Source organism: Macrobrachium rosenbergii, chromosome 8, assembly GCF_040412425.1.
Source record: "Macrobrachium rosenbergii isolate ZJJX-2024 chromosome 8, ASM4041242v1, whole genome shotgun sequence".
Classification (NCBI taxonomy): Eukaryota; Metazoa; Arthropoda; class Malacostraca; order Decapoda; family Palaemonidae; genus Macrobrachium; species Macrobrachium rosenbergii.
The window spans coordinates 55,588,598-55,603,597 of NC_089748.1; the positions used below are offsets into that span (position 1 = coordinate 55,588,598).

At 35.0% G+C, this 15,000-nt stretch overlaps 1 protein-coding gene across 1 annotated transcript in view; it reads right to left on the reverse strand.

The window, feature by feature from the left end:
- Positions 1–15,000, reverse strand: part of Ndae1 (Na[+]-driven anion exchanger 1) — a 63,333-nt gene that overhangs the window by 33,730 nt on the left and 14,603 nt on the right. The window contains 5 exon segments of the mRNA XM_067107847.1: positions 3,172–3,307; positions 3,510–3,729; positions 3,866–4,010; positions 9,440–9,675; positions 10,715–10,748. Coding sequence (XP_066963948.1) covers positions 3,172–3,307; positions 3,510–3,729; positions 3,866–4,010; positions 9,440–9,675; positions 10,715–10,725 — 748 coding nt within the window. The 5' untranslated portion in view covers positions 10,726–10,748.

Here is a 15,000-nt window from a genome sequence, read left to right on the forward strand (position 1 = left end):
TACTGAATATATATATATATATATATTTACTTCTTAAAATGACCCCCTTTTCAGACATAAATATATTTTTGTATTTCTTGTGAGTGAGGATGGAAGTAAACCGCTCAAATTTAACGTATGCACTTCTCGTGTTCCTTTGGGCATCATACTTCTTCCACACAAATATATAATGTACTGTATATGATATCACTTATAGTACTGTACTATGCATATACTATACAACGATGATGGGATTTAATGATTGCTGTATGTGGATTTGCTTCTTCACAAGTTGCATGGAAATTTTTTGTCACTTTAAAGATGATAATATATGAAATACAGCTAAACTATTCTTCAACAATAATACGCTGCTGGTTACTATAAACATTACTACAATATATAAAAATCTGATGATGATGGGTTCCATTTCAGTAAGGCAACCACATGTGAAAATGCTCAAATGAATATGGTCAATCCTAATTAAGATTCAAAAGCTGTCCATTGTCTAGCCAATTTGCCAATACCAGGGGTCACCTGTTTCCATGATGTATTATATATTTCATATATTATCTACCCCAAGTCTACTGAGACTGCTGTAGAGGTCAACTTTGTATCTAATGATCAAAATATTTAGTCAGAGAAAAGTACCACAAAAAAAGTCATGGGGATCTCCTCCAACCTATGAAACTGTACAAGGTAAGCTGGAGTTGCAAAAGGTATACCACAGGTTAAATACTCCTTTGAATACATGCCATTCTCATGATATACAAAACTGTTACCTCTTGAGTTCTTTTTTTCTAAGCTAAATGATAACTGAACTCTTCCAATATCACATTTGTAACCTTATTCAATTATTCAACTATTTTTCCGTTTAGCCTTGAACTGTATCACATATATTTAACCCTCCAACTGGTTGTTTGTTGAAATCCCCAAATTTTCAGCATGGATAACTGCATCAACAGTACTACTTTGGTTGTTGTAATGAGAAAAGAGTAAGGGGTTGTGATACAGCATGCCAACACCAAAAGCTCACAATGTGACGCCATAGCGTGATCCTTCATGGTTGTTTTGAGGTATCTCTGCTAAACATTATGTAAAATAGTTAAAAAGGCTCAACCTCTTTCAGCACCAAAACAGAAAAAAACTTTTAAAAGCATTTTCAAGTCTAACAGTTTTTATATGTTATAAAAAAAAATAACCAACTTTAAAAACCCAGGGTGCACTTAAAAGTTTTGTGCATTCATTATGTTTCAATTTTCTTATCACTTTCAGATACTGCTGGAGGCCTTGACCTCTACTGTGTGAATACTGCATCTCAGAAGCTTTCTGCTGATTTCATGTATTCCACTATCTTGTCCCACGGATCTCTTCACTCATCAATAAAGTCATTAAGAAAATCTTCCATTTCTAAAAAGACTAAAATGAAATACCTTGGCAACGATAAAAATATAAAAGCTTTATTGATTAGGATTTCAAGAATTCCAGCAGTATATAAAAGATATCTTAATACTGAAACACAAGATTAACGAGGGACAAATGGAGGCATTTAAGAAAATTATGCACCTTAAATTTCCAATAAAAGGCATCAAAGTCTCCCTTGGATCTTTTTCAAGCATTGCTTATATGCATAAAAAATGAAATAATATATGCAAAATTATACATATGTGTATACGTATCTGCATTGCATACTATAAAAAATGTTTTTGTGCCAAATGGTGTAGAGAAATTATCAAAACCTTCATGTGCAAACTTTCCAGTAAGGTATGTCCTGACCATTTTTCCTCTTTAACTTAACATATAAAACTATTCAGTTGCTGGGCAAACATATAAATAATGCAAAATATCATGCTTTACATATACATCCCAATACAGTCTTCATGCAAAGGCTACGGGAATGCACAGAAGTTCGCCAGTTGTATAAAAGGCAATATTTTCAACATCAGCCCAGTGTTCAGAAGTTGTAGGCATGGAAAATGGCAAAAACAACAAACTGTGTATTGATCTGGAAGACATTCTTGTGCAATTAAAAGTGCAAATCTTTTGGCTAAAGTGAAACCCAAACACTAAGTCAAAACAGTCAAAGAGTAGTACTTCTGCATTCAATTTAAAAATGGTATGAGTAATGTGTCTGACTTTGTGACTATCAAATATTTATTCGTAGCAGAAGAGCCTCTGATTATGACATGAAAACAGGTACAATGTGCAAGTTTCAAAAATTAATTGAGGGAAATAATTTGGTTACATCTTCAAATGAGTTCTAAATATGGGCTTGTGCCCAAAATCAATGCTGTATTACTGTAATATAAATTAGATTAAGAGTGTTACATCCAGAGTTAGCCAGTTCCTGCTATCAATAGTGTCTGTATTCTTTCAATAAATTCTCATTTTTCAAAATGCAAATACTGTACTGTACAAACTGTTATACAATAATTCCCTCAGATTAGTATGACAAATCCAGTTCAAACCTCCTACTATTGAATGTTTCTATGTCAGTAAGAAGCTCTAATACTACTACATACTGTTATTTCGTGAAACGAAAAAAAAAAAATGATACATATATAGAAAAACAAATAAAATAAATTATAAGAGAACAGTATCAATGGAAAGATATTTGGTGTTAATCAAATCTCAATATTTGAAATTTTTAAAAAAATATTTACATTTTGTATACCACATGTGCACTCAACGATAGAAAAGAAAATAAAACTGAAAAGTTCATAAGCAGCTTATTTGTAATATAAAAGCTAATACACCTTTCAAATATAATGCTAAGATACTCATGCTGGTCAAATACACACTACAATTTACAAAACATTTAGTAAAAGTAATCAAAGACTATGTAAGGACTGAATATCTAAATGACCACTTTTTCTTTCATCTTATCATTAATTATTGAGTGCACGAGTGCTGGGAATTTTTAGTCCTGTCTTACCACCCGTTCCTTTGTCATTATGGAAAAGAAATGTATCATGGCATACAAATTAATACATTGTTACTTAAACATTAAGGTGAGGTTTCTGATAATACTAATAATGTGGTAATACTAATAAAAATAAGTGTACAGCTGTTAAGTAATTATCATTAATTCTGGTGAAAGTAGTTTCCAATACCTGTACTGTACAGTCATTTAGTAGGTCCAAAAATAATATACACTAATGGGAATAGCGTTACCAGCGTTGGGTTTATACTCACTTTTCGAGGAGGAGTGATTACGACCAATTTCTGCCAAGCTACGAATAAGGGGTAGACGAGACATGTTGCCATTTTCTTTGCTATGTTTCTGTTTTTCATAAAGATGCTTGTGTTTACGCAAGAGCGCATCACGGAACTGTAAATTAAAAAATTAAGACAATTACATGGAATTTGAGAGAATGAAATGAAATTAAATTAAAATATTATCTTACATAAATCTTCTACTATACCTAGTTATAATCATTCATAAGAGACAAATGTCTTTTGAATTGCTGTGTTCATCATCAAAGAGAGTCTGACTTAAATTTTTCCTATACAGTATAAACATTTTTTCAAACCTTTTCTCTGCCTTCAACTGGTAGCTGACCCTGATTGATCATATTATCAAGAACAAGGTCAGCTATCTGATCAAGAGAGGAAGCATCCATGTCAAGAATAACTGTTCCGTTAAGGAGAAAAGATCTAAGTTCAAAGAGGGAGTGAAGTGACAGTGTTGCCACATGAGGCTTGGACCAACGTTCACCACCTTCTTCCACATCTTCCTCAAACTTAACCCATCTGCAAAAGATACAAAAATGTAAGCTCACTTATTCTGTGTGTAATATAGGGTTCACTGAAAGCCACATATAATCTAATAACTGGCAATTTATCATAACTTTCTATATAACAACAGAAAAGAAAATAAAAAGTTAACCTGGCAGTTTCTTTCCATTCCAATTCTCCACCTTCCATTTCTGTAAGAGTTTCCATCTCACTGAAGAGGGGGTGGCTGTTGTGTGTGCCATCACCATCATCATCTTCACCAAGAATAAACTGGACCCGCTGACTTGGGGGTGTTACTGCCAGAGATGAAAATTGTGTCAAATTTTAATCAAATGAAAATTAAAACTAAGCATTAAACAACAGCTAACTACATGAAAACATTTCTATAATGAACTACACTGATCACTCTTTCTATAATGAACTACACTGATCACTCTTAAATGATATAAATGTAACTATACAGTACTTAAATTAACCACAAGTCAAAAGGTACAATGACATATATTTAAGAGCAAAGTTCCTTAACAGCTACATGAAAGCAGATACAGTAAAGAAATATTTGCCACACAAGGTAAAAACCAAACCATTACAGAGGGCAAAATAAAGGATCAAGATGTTGCCCTCCATCAGATAATAAAAAAAGAACGCAACAAACATAGAAATAAGTATTCTATGTTACTACAAAAAATAAAAAAACATTCTCAGAGGATGGTATAATTGATCATGAAACCAAGGTGCTTTTCCACTGCTTCTGTCACATATTTTCATGCTACACCTCTGTCAGCAAAATGATCATCTTCATTTTAACAGGAATACCATTATCAGAACTGAGACAAAATTTACAGACTAATTTTTCTAACACAAAGGCTGAAGGGACTGACAACTTTATGCCCTTATCAAACCCAAGCCTGGATGGAAAGAGGCAGGAAAAAGGAGAGTGGGGCCTATTTCTTGAAAGACCTGCCTCTCATAAGAATGTTATACAAATCAGGGAAAACAGAAGCAGGGAGAGAAGCACATTTTAGTAAAAGAAAAAGAAAAAGATACGTCAGTCCTAGTTATTAAAATGTTTCAATTTCTATACTGTACATCAGTTTACAAGAATACAATGTCTCATCCACCAGATATAAATCGTAAGTAGGTATATCAGTCATGATTAACCCTTTGAGTCTGGGATAATAGAGCAGCTTTACACACTTGTGATTAATACTCAAGGATTCTGAAATGATGCTAACTCATGAATATCAAATATCAAGATGAAGACTGTTTGGTTCAGCATTCAAAAAAGAAGTGTAAGTCAAGAGCAAAATACAATATCAAACATTCCAACAATAACATTTGTGCGATGCTTGTTACAGGCATCAACATACTCGTAAGTTTAGTCATTCAAAATCTATTTCATTTTTCAAATACTGTGCTGCTATCACATGCTCATACAATAATCCAATCAATCTGGATGTCTGAGCCCTTAGAAACAACATACTGTATGTACTGCCATTTCAATATATACTTTCTTTTTTAGTCTATTTCCATAAAATGGTAACATTTTCAAGTAAGAGAATAAAAGAAACACAAGGAGCCAAGGTACCAAGGAAAATTCTATTCCTTAACATCATACCATATGCTGAAGCACCATACTATTCCACAGACAAATGAGAGAGAAAAAGAGTATGATATAGAATTAATGTTACCCTATAGCTTTTCCCTCATCTTTGGACGCTTGAAGTTTGCCAGAATTCTGTATTGTGCCATTATAGAGTTTATACAGCACTGTCATAATTTTGAAAAATTCTTGTGTCCTGGACTCAAAGGGTTAAAAAAAGTTAAATGCATTATGTATAAAACATATTTTTTTCAAATAAGAAGCTACAAATAGCCTATCAATATCGATTTCACCACAAGTTATGAACAATTTGCACCCAAATGGAATTATATGTGATAAGGGCATATACTGGGATTCAAACCCATGCATTTTAGGCCTCATATATGGGAGGCAGTTATTTAACACACCCAGCACCAACCCTAACAGACATAATAAAGGGTTCAAGTCCTGGTATGTACAATTATCATATGTAATTTTATAATTACATCTACAGTATCAGCATTTACACCCACGCCTTTCAAGGCTGGTATATGATGGACAGCAAATTAATGCACTTAGCCAAGTGCTTTTAAGTCTTTTAAGTACCAATATCTACGTTGCAAGTTCAAATCCAGGTAGGTGCACTTAAATACAGTATGATTTTTTGGAGGCAAATTATTCCCAAGGTGGAGTGAATGAGATATTAATTGGTTACTGTACTTGTATCTTAAAATTTGAATATATATATATACATATATATAATCTGCATTATTACTCATGACAAGCTGATGAAACAAGTTTCATGCATAAAGCCAGTTATGGCTCACACTCCAAGGTGAACCATGAAAGCAGGATTCCCATTGGTCTTAAGTCTTTTGAATTCTTGTCAAAAATCAATCGCTTTTCTCATCTGAATGAATAGCTTTGCCAATAAAGCTAACAGAAAATGCATATCCCGGAGTGTGAACATCATTTCCTTTTATTTCAAGATTTAACCATATCTGTGAGTAAAATACACTACTGTACAAGTGAATGCTGTGCTGTACACTATGTGTTCTGAGCAGAAGTATATAAACATGTTATACTGCTGTACAGTATCACTCATAATGAATCCTTTATTATAGGACATCACACAGCCAGAACTCTATAAAGCAAGAGTAGCTTTAGGTTAGATAAAGATGGACAAGTAACAGTACAGGGTATTATAAGGTTTCACCAAGCAGCAAAATTCCATTGTATACCACATACCGATACAGTATTGTAATCAAAAGCATTTTCTGCAGTTTAGCTCATTTTTTTAGCTGTTTTTTATGAAATAATTAATGATGAATAAATATTAAGAGTATGGTAACAAAAACAATAGAGGGAATCATGTTTTCATGGCTGCCCACATGGCTGGCCTGTAGCGAAGAGGCGTACAACTGAATCCATCAGGAGAATCCTCTTCCAGAGTGGGCAACACTGGGGGAAAGTGACATATGGCCCAAAAGTCAAACAAATTCATTGATCCACTGGATAATGTCGCTACTTAAAATTATAGATCTGTTCAGCTTATGATAATGAGAAATAATTTGGAACAGAAATCATTTACAGCATGAGAAGTAACTGAAAAAATAAAAACACCATAACAATTATCATGCATATAGAGAGAAAGTAGAGTTCTGCTACCCTTTATACTTAAGAGCTTAAAAATTAATGCATTCAATATTCCAGTTCAAAAAAAATGCTGTGCCATAACATTAAAGATGAGTTCAACAACAATGCAAAATGTTCCAAATCATTATACTACTGTACATTATTTTGCAACATACAAACCACTGCATTATAAAATGACTTAATTACAGACGAAAGATTAGCACTGGCTAAAAAGGAAAAGAAAATGCTCATTTGCTGGAGTAAACATTACATGAAGAGTAGGTGAGAGTAAGGTGGCACCAGATACTGTAATGCATTAGACACATATAATAAACTGCCATTTAGGTGATCACATAATGTCTGAACTGGCAGTAAAGGATCTATTTTGTGTAGTGACTTGTTGAATTTATCATACACCTGTCTATCATTTAACTTTTTCAGTTCTGCATCAACACCGAAGAATATTAAAGGTTTTGTCACTCATAGTTTGTGTGTATCAAAAGTTTGTAAATCAGTGTTCAGCAATAAGCAAGGTTTCATTTAAAAAGATATGGCCACTAAGGAACATAAAAGGTTGTAACCATACTCAAGAGAATGCTCTGGGAAAACCTTGAAAACCCACTCAAGTCATTTAAAACAAAAATGTCATCTGGTAATACTTTTAACCCTTGAAGAATGGTCTTAAGATGGTATGAGGAGGAGGTATATGGACTAACCATTTCACAAACATATTTACTTAAATTTTTTTCTGAAAGAGGAAGCTCCATGTTTCTTATTTCAAGTTTCTCACAGTCATGTGAAAGCAAAGCTATTCCAAATTCTCTGTTGCTGAAGATCCACAAACAGCCCTCTCACAGTCATTTTACATCATGACCTCAAATGAAGTTACCCATTCTAGATCTGCAGAGATACATCGTTACAAGATGATGATGAAGTTCAGTTGAAACATGATAGAAGGACAACTGTGTGCAACTTATTAGCCAAAGAACCACTTAACTCCAACAACAGCAGTCAATGACATGTTACTGATCATTTCTACAATCTTTTCTTTGTTAGATTTTTGTAAACACTGACTTATTTTATATCCTTAACCAACAAATAAAAGCCTTATCATAGGTTACTAACCTACCCAGGGCTGTCATTTTACATCCTAAAAATATAGAAGTCTCAACACTGCCATTTTTTAAATACACCTCATCCCTTGTCCTTGATCAAGCCATGTGTAATTGTAATTGTACTGCTACCTCTCTCTTGCAACTATAACTGTCTCAGTGACCAACATAAAATGCCCAGGGGGGCTTACAACTTCTTAAATTATCCAGTCATATAGACCTAAATGCCCAAATTTATAGAAGACGGCTAAAGCCTAAGACAAGACCTACATTTGTCTCTCATTCTTTTACTTTGATATGAACCTCTAAGACATCAAGCTCTTTTAGGAATCCAATTTGTAAATTGTGCACTTAAATGCAATTACTAAAGGATCCATGTCACAAACTCAATGGCGATGCCTCATATGAATGAAGTACACCACTACAGTGCTTAGTTAGTCAAACCAAATAGATAAGTTATGTTAATACAAGAAAGAGAAAAGAAAAGAGCCATACAAAACTATGCAACAACAGTCTTCGTAAATAAGTATCCATAACACTTTTTGTACGTAGAAAAAAATAAGATGGGTAGTTATAAGTGATATTTTCCAAGTTTTACTACTAATGCCAAAAAATTGAGCTACTGTAATTATCCAGTGCCAGCTTGTGCACACCTTTCACCAGCAAACACAATGTACAATAATTAGCCTGTTCAATCTTGCAGTCACAAATTAGGGCATTTATAAAGCAAAGGTTTGTATAAAAAACTCATATTCACCAAGTTTATGGCCCTTATAATAAAATATGCAATAATATACTGAAAAATCAAAAGCTCTTTAATTTCAATTAAGTGTATACAGTATATATGTACAAACTGTATACACATATATGAAAAGCAAATTTATCTTGCCTGCATTTGTTACTGGGCAAGAGAAAAAAGTATAATCATTATTCACTTAGTATTTATAAGGTAATTCATTACTCATTAATATTCAGTCAACTTTTAATACTTTTTCATAAATATCAGGATAAATGAAGTGTCTCGCAGGATTTATACCACTATATTATGAATCATGAAAATGCTGATGCAACCAATCTCTGTGTCAGAAATCTGAAAGATGGTAGGTACTATAGGCCTCTTGTTTCTGCTTCAATAAGAGCACCATACGCAAAGGAAAGTGTTTAAGATTAGGTCTTAACAAGAGAATATTCATGTTTTCACTAGTTGCCATGCAAACCAATGCTTTTGAAGCAGAAAAACATCACAAACATTCTGGAACACTTTCGTTCTCACAGTTTCAAAATACCTTAGGAGAAACCAAGCCAAAAAAGTTACTCTGAATCTGAACATTGATCATGCACAAGATTTCTTCAGTAACAAAATGTGCGGCAATTGTAATCTGGACATTTTTCTTACCTGGTCTATTGTCATTGCCTTCCTTAGTAGAATTTCGATGATGGTGGTGACGATGTCGGTGGTGTCTGGAACGACGGCGATGCGCCCCAGGAACATGAACACCCACGTAGATGGAGTGGGCACGGTGACCCTCCAAGTCCTCATTTGTGTAAGAGTGATGTTGGGATAAACCAGGATCCCTAGGAGGCTCCTCATCAGGAGATGTGGCTGCTCCTCCTCCTTCCATCTTCTTACTACTGTGAAATGAAAATATTTTCATTCATCACAATTTACAAATTTTATTGATTTTTGTTTTTAAAACAACCTTCAACCACATTTTAGTCCAGTAAAAATATTGTACTGCACAAAGACTATATGACACAAAATGAATACACTTTACAAACTAATGTATCACAAAATACCGATTCTTAATTATGGTTGTATACACAATCCACTGGGTTTAAGGTACCCGCACCTTGTTATAAAGCATGTACATATTGCTTTCAGTTATCTCCTAAACCATACAGGAAGCTTAGGTTAAAAACCATTTATAGGTGTGGTTTAAAAGATACACTATGTATTCTGTGTCTCAGCATCACAGTCATGATATTAAATTAACTGAAGTCTTAACATTTCCCACAACTAACATGTGAGAGTACAACAGACTAATATGACTACACCAGAAATTTATAAACACCAGTCTATTTAAAGTTACAACCTGAAGCTGGTGAGGTAACTTTAATCATTCTTAGTTGTGACTACAACTACTGTACTGTGTATGCCTAAGCATTAGTTAGTCCTAAAACAAAGTTTTTAAGAGGCTACAGAAGACAGTCAGCACAAGTTTTAGTACACAAGTACCACAACCAACTTGAACCACTAAGAGTGATGCATTCCTTTAGGTGTAGGATCATACTTCCAAAAGTTAAATGTCTGACAGACTCAACATGTAATGTGCATTGGAAAAATACGTAAGCATAAGAATTGAAAGATAAATACAATGAAAAACTGCTGGTAAATTTTCAATTAACAGGAAACACTTTTAATTTTTAAAAAAAGGCATTAAGTGCCTGCTTTTCCTTTCTTTCAAATGAGGATATTACAAAGAATGGAAGTATCATAAACAATACAGGCATCCACGAAAGAGCTCTTGAAAAAAAAATCATGCAGGAGGCCCCATCTCACATCTAGAATGCAAGTTTCGAGCAACTCTTCGTGGCCCTGTCATGTGGTTAGGGTTGGGATGGTATGGAGAGGTGAGGTGTGGGCAATATTACTCTATGAAGAAAGACTTACTTTTTCCCCATGATATTCCACTGTCAACGCTGAGCTACTGGGAAAAAGGGGGAAAAAAAAGAGTGAAGAGAAGGGATCAAAGACACAACAATAACTGTGGAGACTGGGAGACAGATGAAAAAAAAACAGGATTTTAAAAATGCACCTTGGGTGAAATGACACTCTAAAAAAAGGGCAGAAAAGTGAAAAGACAACACCATCCATACTGATCACGTATCACAGCATCACTCATCTGACTACAAAGATATTAGTCTATTGGAATCTTCACAGAAGGCAGTATAGATACAACACAGTTCAGATCAACAATAATTCTAGCAAACCATAAAAAAATACCTTTTACAAACTATTTACAGAAGAGCCACACAACATCAGTCAGAAACACTGATTCATGAAAGAAACCATTTTAGAAAGAAGTCTTTAGAAAACTGAGAACTTGAATTAAGAATGTTTTAATATAGTTCATCTCTCATTTATTTCATTATGCAGTAAAACCTGTCTGTAAAGATTACTTGCCCATTATAGAGAAGCTCATCCCATTATAGCTCTGTCCAAAAAAAGGATTATCATTTCATACTTACACAACTCATCCTAGCATATACTATAATACCACCCAGCAAATATTCATGTAATCTGAGTCCATGTTTCCTATGAAGAATAACCTTCAAAATATGTTTTAGACTTTGAGAAGTATAATAGAAGATGGGTATCCAGATCAGTAAAAACTGTATTTAGAACATCAAATATGATAATAAAATCTTAGCAAAAGACTAAATTCAAAATTTTTATTATACATTATATATATATCTATACTGTATATATATATATCATATATATACTTATATATATATTATATATATTTCTTGCTGGGGGTTTGCAGCCCTATACCCTGCATCGACATTGCAAATAATCAGAGAAAGGATAAAACTTTAAAACGTGGTTTTCAGTGAGCAGAGGATAAAAAATGTATGATTATTGATTGATTGATTGTTTGTTTGTTTGTTTGAGAGAGAGAGAGAGAGAGAGAGAGAGAGAGAGAGAGAGAGAGAGAGAGAGGAGAGAGAGACAGGAGAATATAATACAAGAAAAGGATTATATTATCACTGTGGTTTGCAGTGCTGCACAAATGAAGACTTGTGCATAAAGTATAACATAGGTATTTACTTTTTCTAACAACTCACTTTTGTACATTTGTAACCCATAAGGCTCTACTTCCAAGTGCAGTTTCATTTAATTGTTTTTTTTTATATATACGGATTCTGATACAATTTTTAAGAAAACTGAGTGGCCCTAAATCGCAAAACATTAACTACATATTTTTGTAAAATAAATTCCGAGTGTAACACCTGTGCATTTTTCACTCTAATGTTCACGGATACTATCAAAATACTAATTTCTATAGAATTAGTATCACACAAGTACGCTGTCTACAGGGGATCAAGTCTTTCAGTAAGATAATCTAAGACGGGAACAAGACACGAAATGAACAAAGATAAAAGTACTGTAGTTGCAAGTAGAATGTTAGGGATAAAATTACTTTTCCGTGGATGTCAAAGTCACTAATAAGTTATCACTGTTTATGGAGATTTAAATATGGAACTTCTAAATTCCATCTCATTACAATCCACGGATATTTTAAAAGGCCTCTATTAAACATCAAGTTCACTGGGTTAAAATTAAGACACAATCGCTCGGGGGAAAATGATTTTGAGGATGACAACTGCTACTAACCGAGTGACTAGTCGTCATTCTTAACAAGTAAGCAATCCCATTCAGACAATTTAGTTAACGACAATTTGGGAATCAATCTGTAAATCCCGCTGTCACTGAAAGAGTAGCAAGCATTGCGTTTAATTCCATTATTTATACTTCATTTAGAGGGGGCATAAGGCAAGGCTCCACATGAATGCCCATGAATGAAATACAAGAAATCGAGGGCACTAACCTAAGGAGACCCATGCTACTCTTCCGAAAGGTTTGGTTACGGGAAGAGGGAAACCAGAAGGAAAGAGATGTTTCCAAAGCAATCCGGAGTTGCTATAATATTCAAAGGGTACTGACAGATGGTAACTGGGTGTTCTTGAGCATATCGTTCATAAATCTAATGAGATGTTAAACAACATGAGCAACATTATTTACGATAAAAGGATGCAGTGCAGACTTCTTTGTAAATTTAACCCTTGCGTCATTTTTGCTGTGTGCTTATATACACGCGCACACATGTAGTTAAGACACAGAATTACATACTACTTGAAATCCAATGTTTATTTTTGTTAATACCGAACTCTGAAAGTCGGTAATATTCTTCAGGCGATTCATTTAAAAGAAATCAGTGCCATGAGAATTCACCAGACCTCACGTTGCAGAGGAAAAAAGCAAAAAGAAGAAATCGGCAATTCTTATCCAACATACAAATACAGGCAGATTACAAGAGTAGTTGAACCCACTTAACCGGGGAGGCGAGAGAGGTGGAGAAAAGGGAGGGGGTTTGCACTGCAATGAGAAAGAGTGGGGGTAACAGGAGGAGGAGGAACGTTTCAACACCTGGAAGGGGTAATGGTGGTTAGTCTGGTTGTCCACGAGGGGTAGGGGAGGGGAAAAGGAGTTAAAAAATGGGAGGGTTACGGTAAGGGAGTGGATCAAGACCCAGAAGGTAAAGGAGAATAACGACAACGCAAAGTAGAGAATGGGTAACGATAGGAGCAGGAAGATGGGACGATAACATGGAGAGGTTAAACGAGGGTTGACAACGAATGGAAACGAATGCAATGATGTAATGAAAAAAAATATGAAATAGCGAAAAAAATATAACATAAAGAAATGAGATTCAGATACGAAACCGCAAAGGTAACGATAAAGAAAACGAGAGAGAGAGAGAGAGAGAGAGAGAGAGAGAGAGAGAGAGAGAGAGAGAGAGAGAGAGAGAGAAGGGGTGACGACTGAGAAACGGAAGAGGTAAGAGACACGGATGCACAAGAGAGACGACGAAGAGGGGTTACGGAGAGAGAGAGAGAGAGAGAGAGAGAGAGAGAGAGAGAGAGGTTTGGGGTTGGGGAACGTTGCAATGAACTGTAAGCACCTGGCGATCGGCCTTGACTCTTCCTTCACCAGCACGGTCCCCCCTCCCTCCCTCCGGTAGCAGCGCCACCCCCCCATCACAAAGACCGTCTTTTCACAGGAGCCGAGCAGCTGGATGGCTGTTCCTCCTTGCATGTTCGATCGAGCCCTCTCGTTACAAACCGAAATTTCTGATAATGCGGCTTACGTTACTCATTTCGGTGCACAAGCTCACGGAAAATGACGTGGCCCGATGTCGAAAGAAGCGGAGAGGCGGAAGAGCAGCGACAGACTCGAAACATGAAAGGTTCTCTGATAAGAAACCGTCCTAACTTACAACCAGGATCCTGCTTACCACAAAGGAAAGCTGGAGGACGGCGGAAAAAACTGAGAACCAACTGCCATGTTATTTTATCTTTGATCAGTATGTTTTCAATTAATTCATTATTTACACCGAACTGGAGCCTGTATGTTAAAAATGAGTAAGTGAATTGATAAACAAAACCACATCGTGAATTTACAAAAGTTTAAAATCACCCAAAAATACTTTGAATAAAGCTTTTTATCCTCAACCTACCTAGTCAATTTCTCACAGTAAACAAAGCACAGTTTAAATTTCTTTGGCATTTCGCAAACAAAAAAGAACGCGCCTAAAACTTCACAGGTAAAGTATCGCAAGCGCCCTCTATCTCATACGCTGAAGTGATACAGCCAAGGCTCTGATATATCTGTCAGGTGACGAGTCATTGGTATCCAAGCTTTGTACGCCTTGCAAACGTCGCCATTAAGTTAAGTGGACCGAGATATAACAAACACGAACGGCTTGATATTCCGCGAAGCAAATGGAGCCTATACCGTCTGCAAGTAGCGTCTTGTGCTTTGACCGCGAATGAATAAGAGATTTTTTTTTTTTTGTTTGGCGAGGAGAGAGCTTGTCAAACCAGGCGTCTGAATTAAGTAGAGTTCAGGCGTCCTTACTCAAGAACTATTTGTATATGATTATTTGCTATACAAAACAAGCAGAAGCTGTGAACTGGACAATCACTGAATGTACTGTATTGAATTACATATTTAATTTTGTTTTTTTATGATTGCGGCACTGTTTATCTATAAAATCATAATTTTCTGAAGATTCAGATTAATTGGTAAAAGATTTGTTCTTGCAACGACTTTTCTTTATTACCAAAATAAGTTTTACGATCAAGTTTTAGCTACGTAAACATCAAAACCGT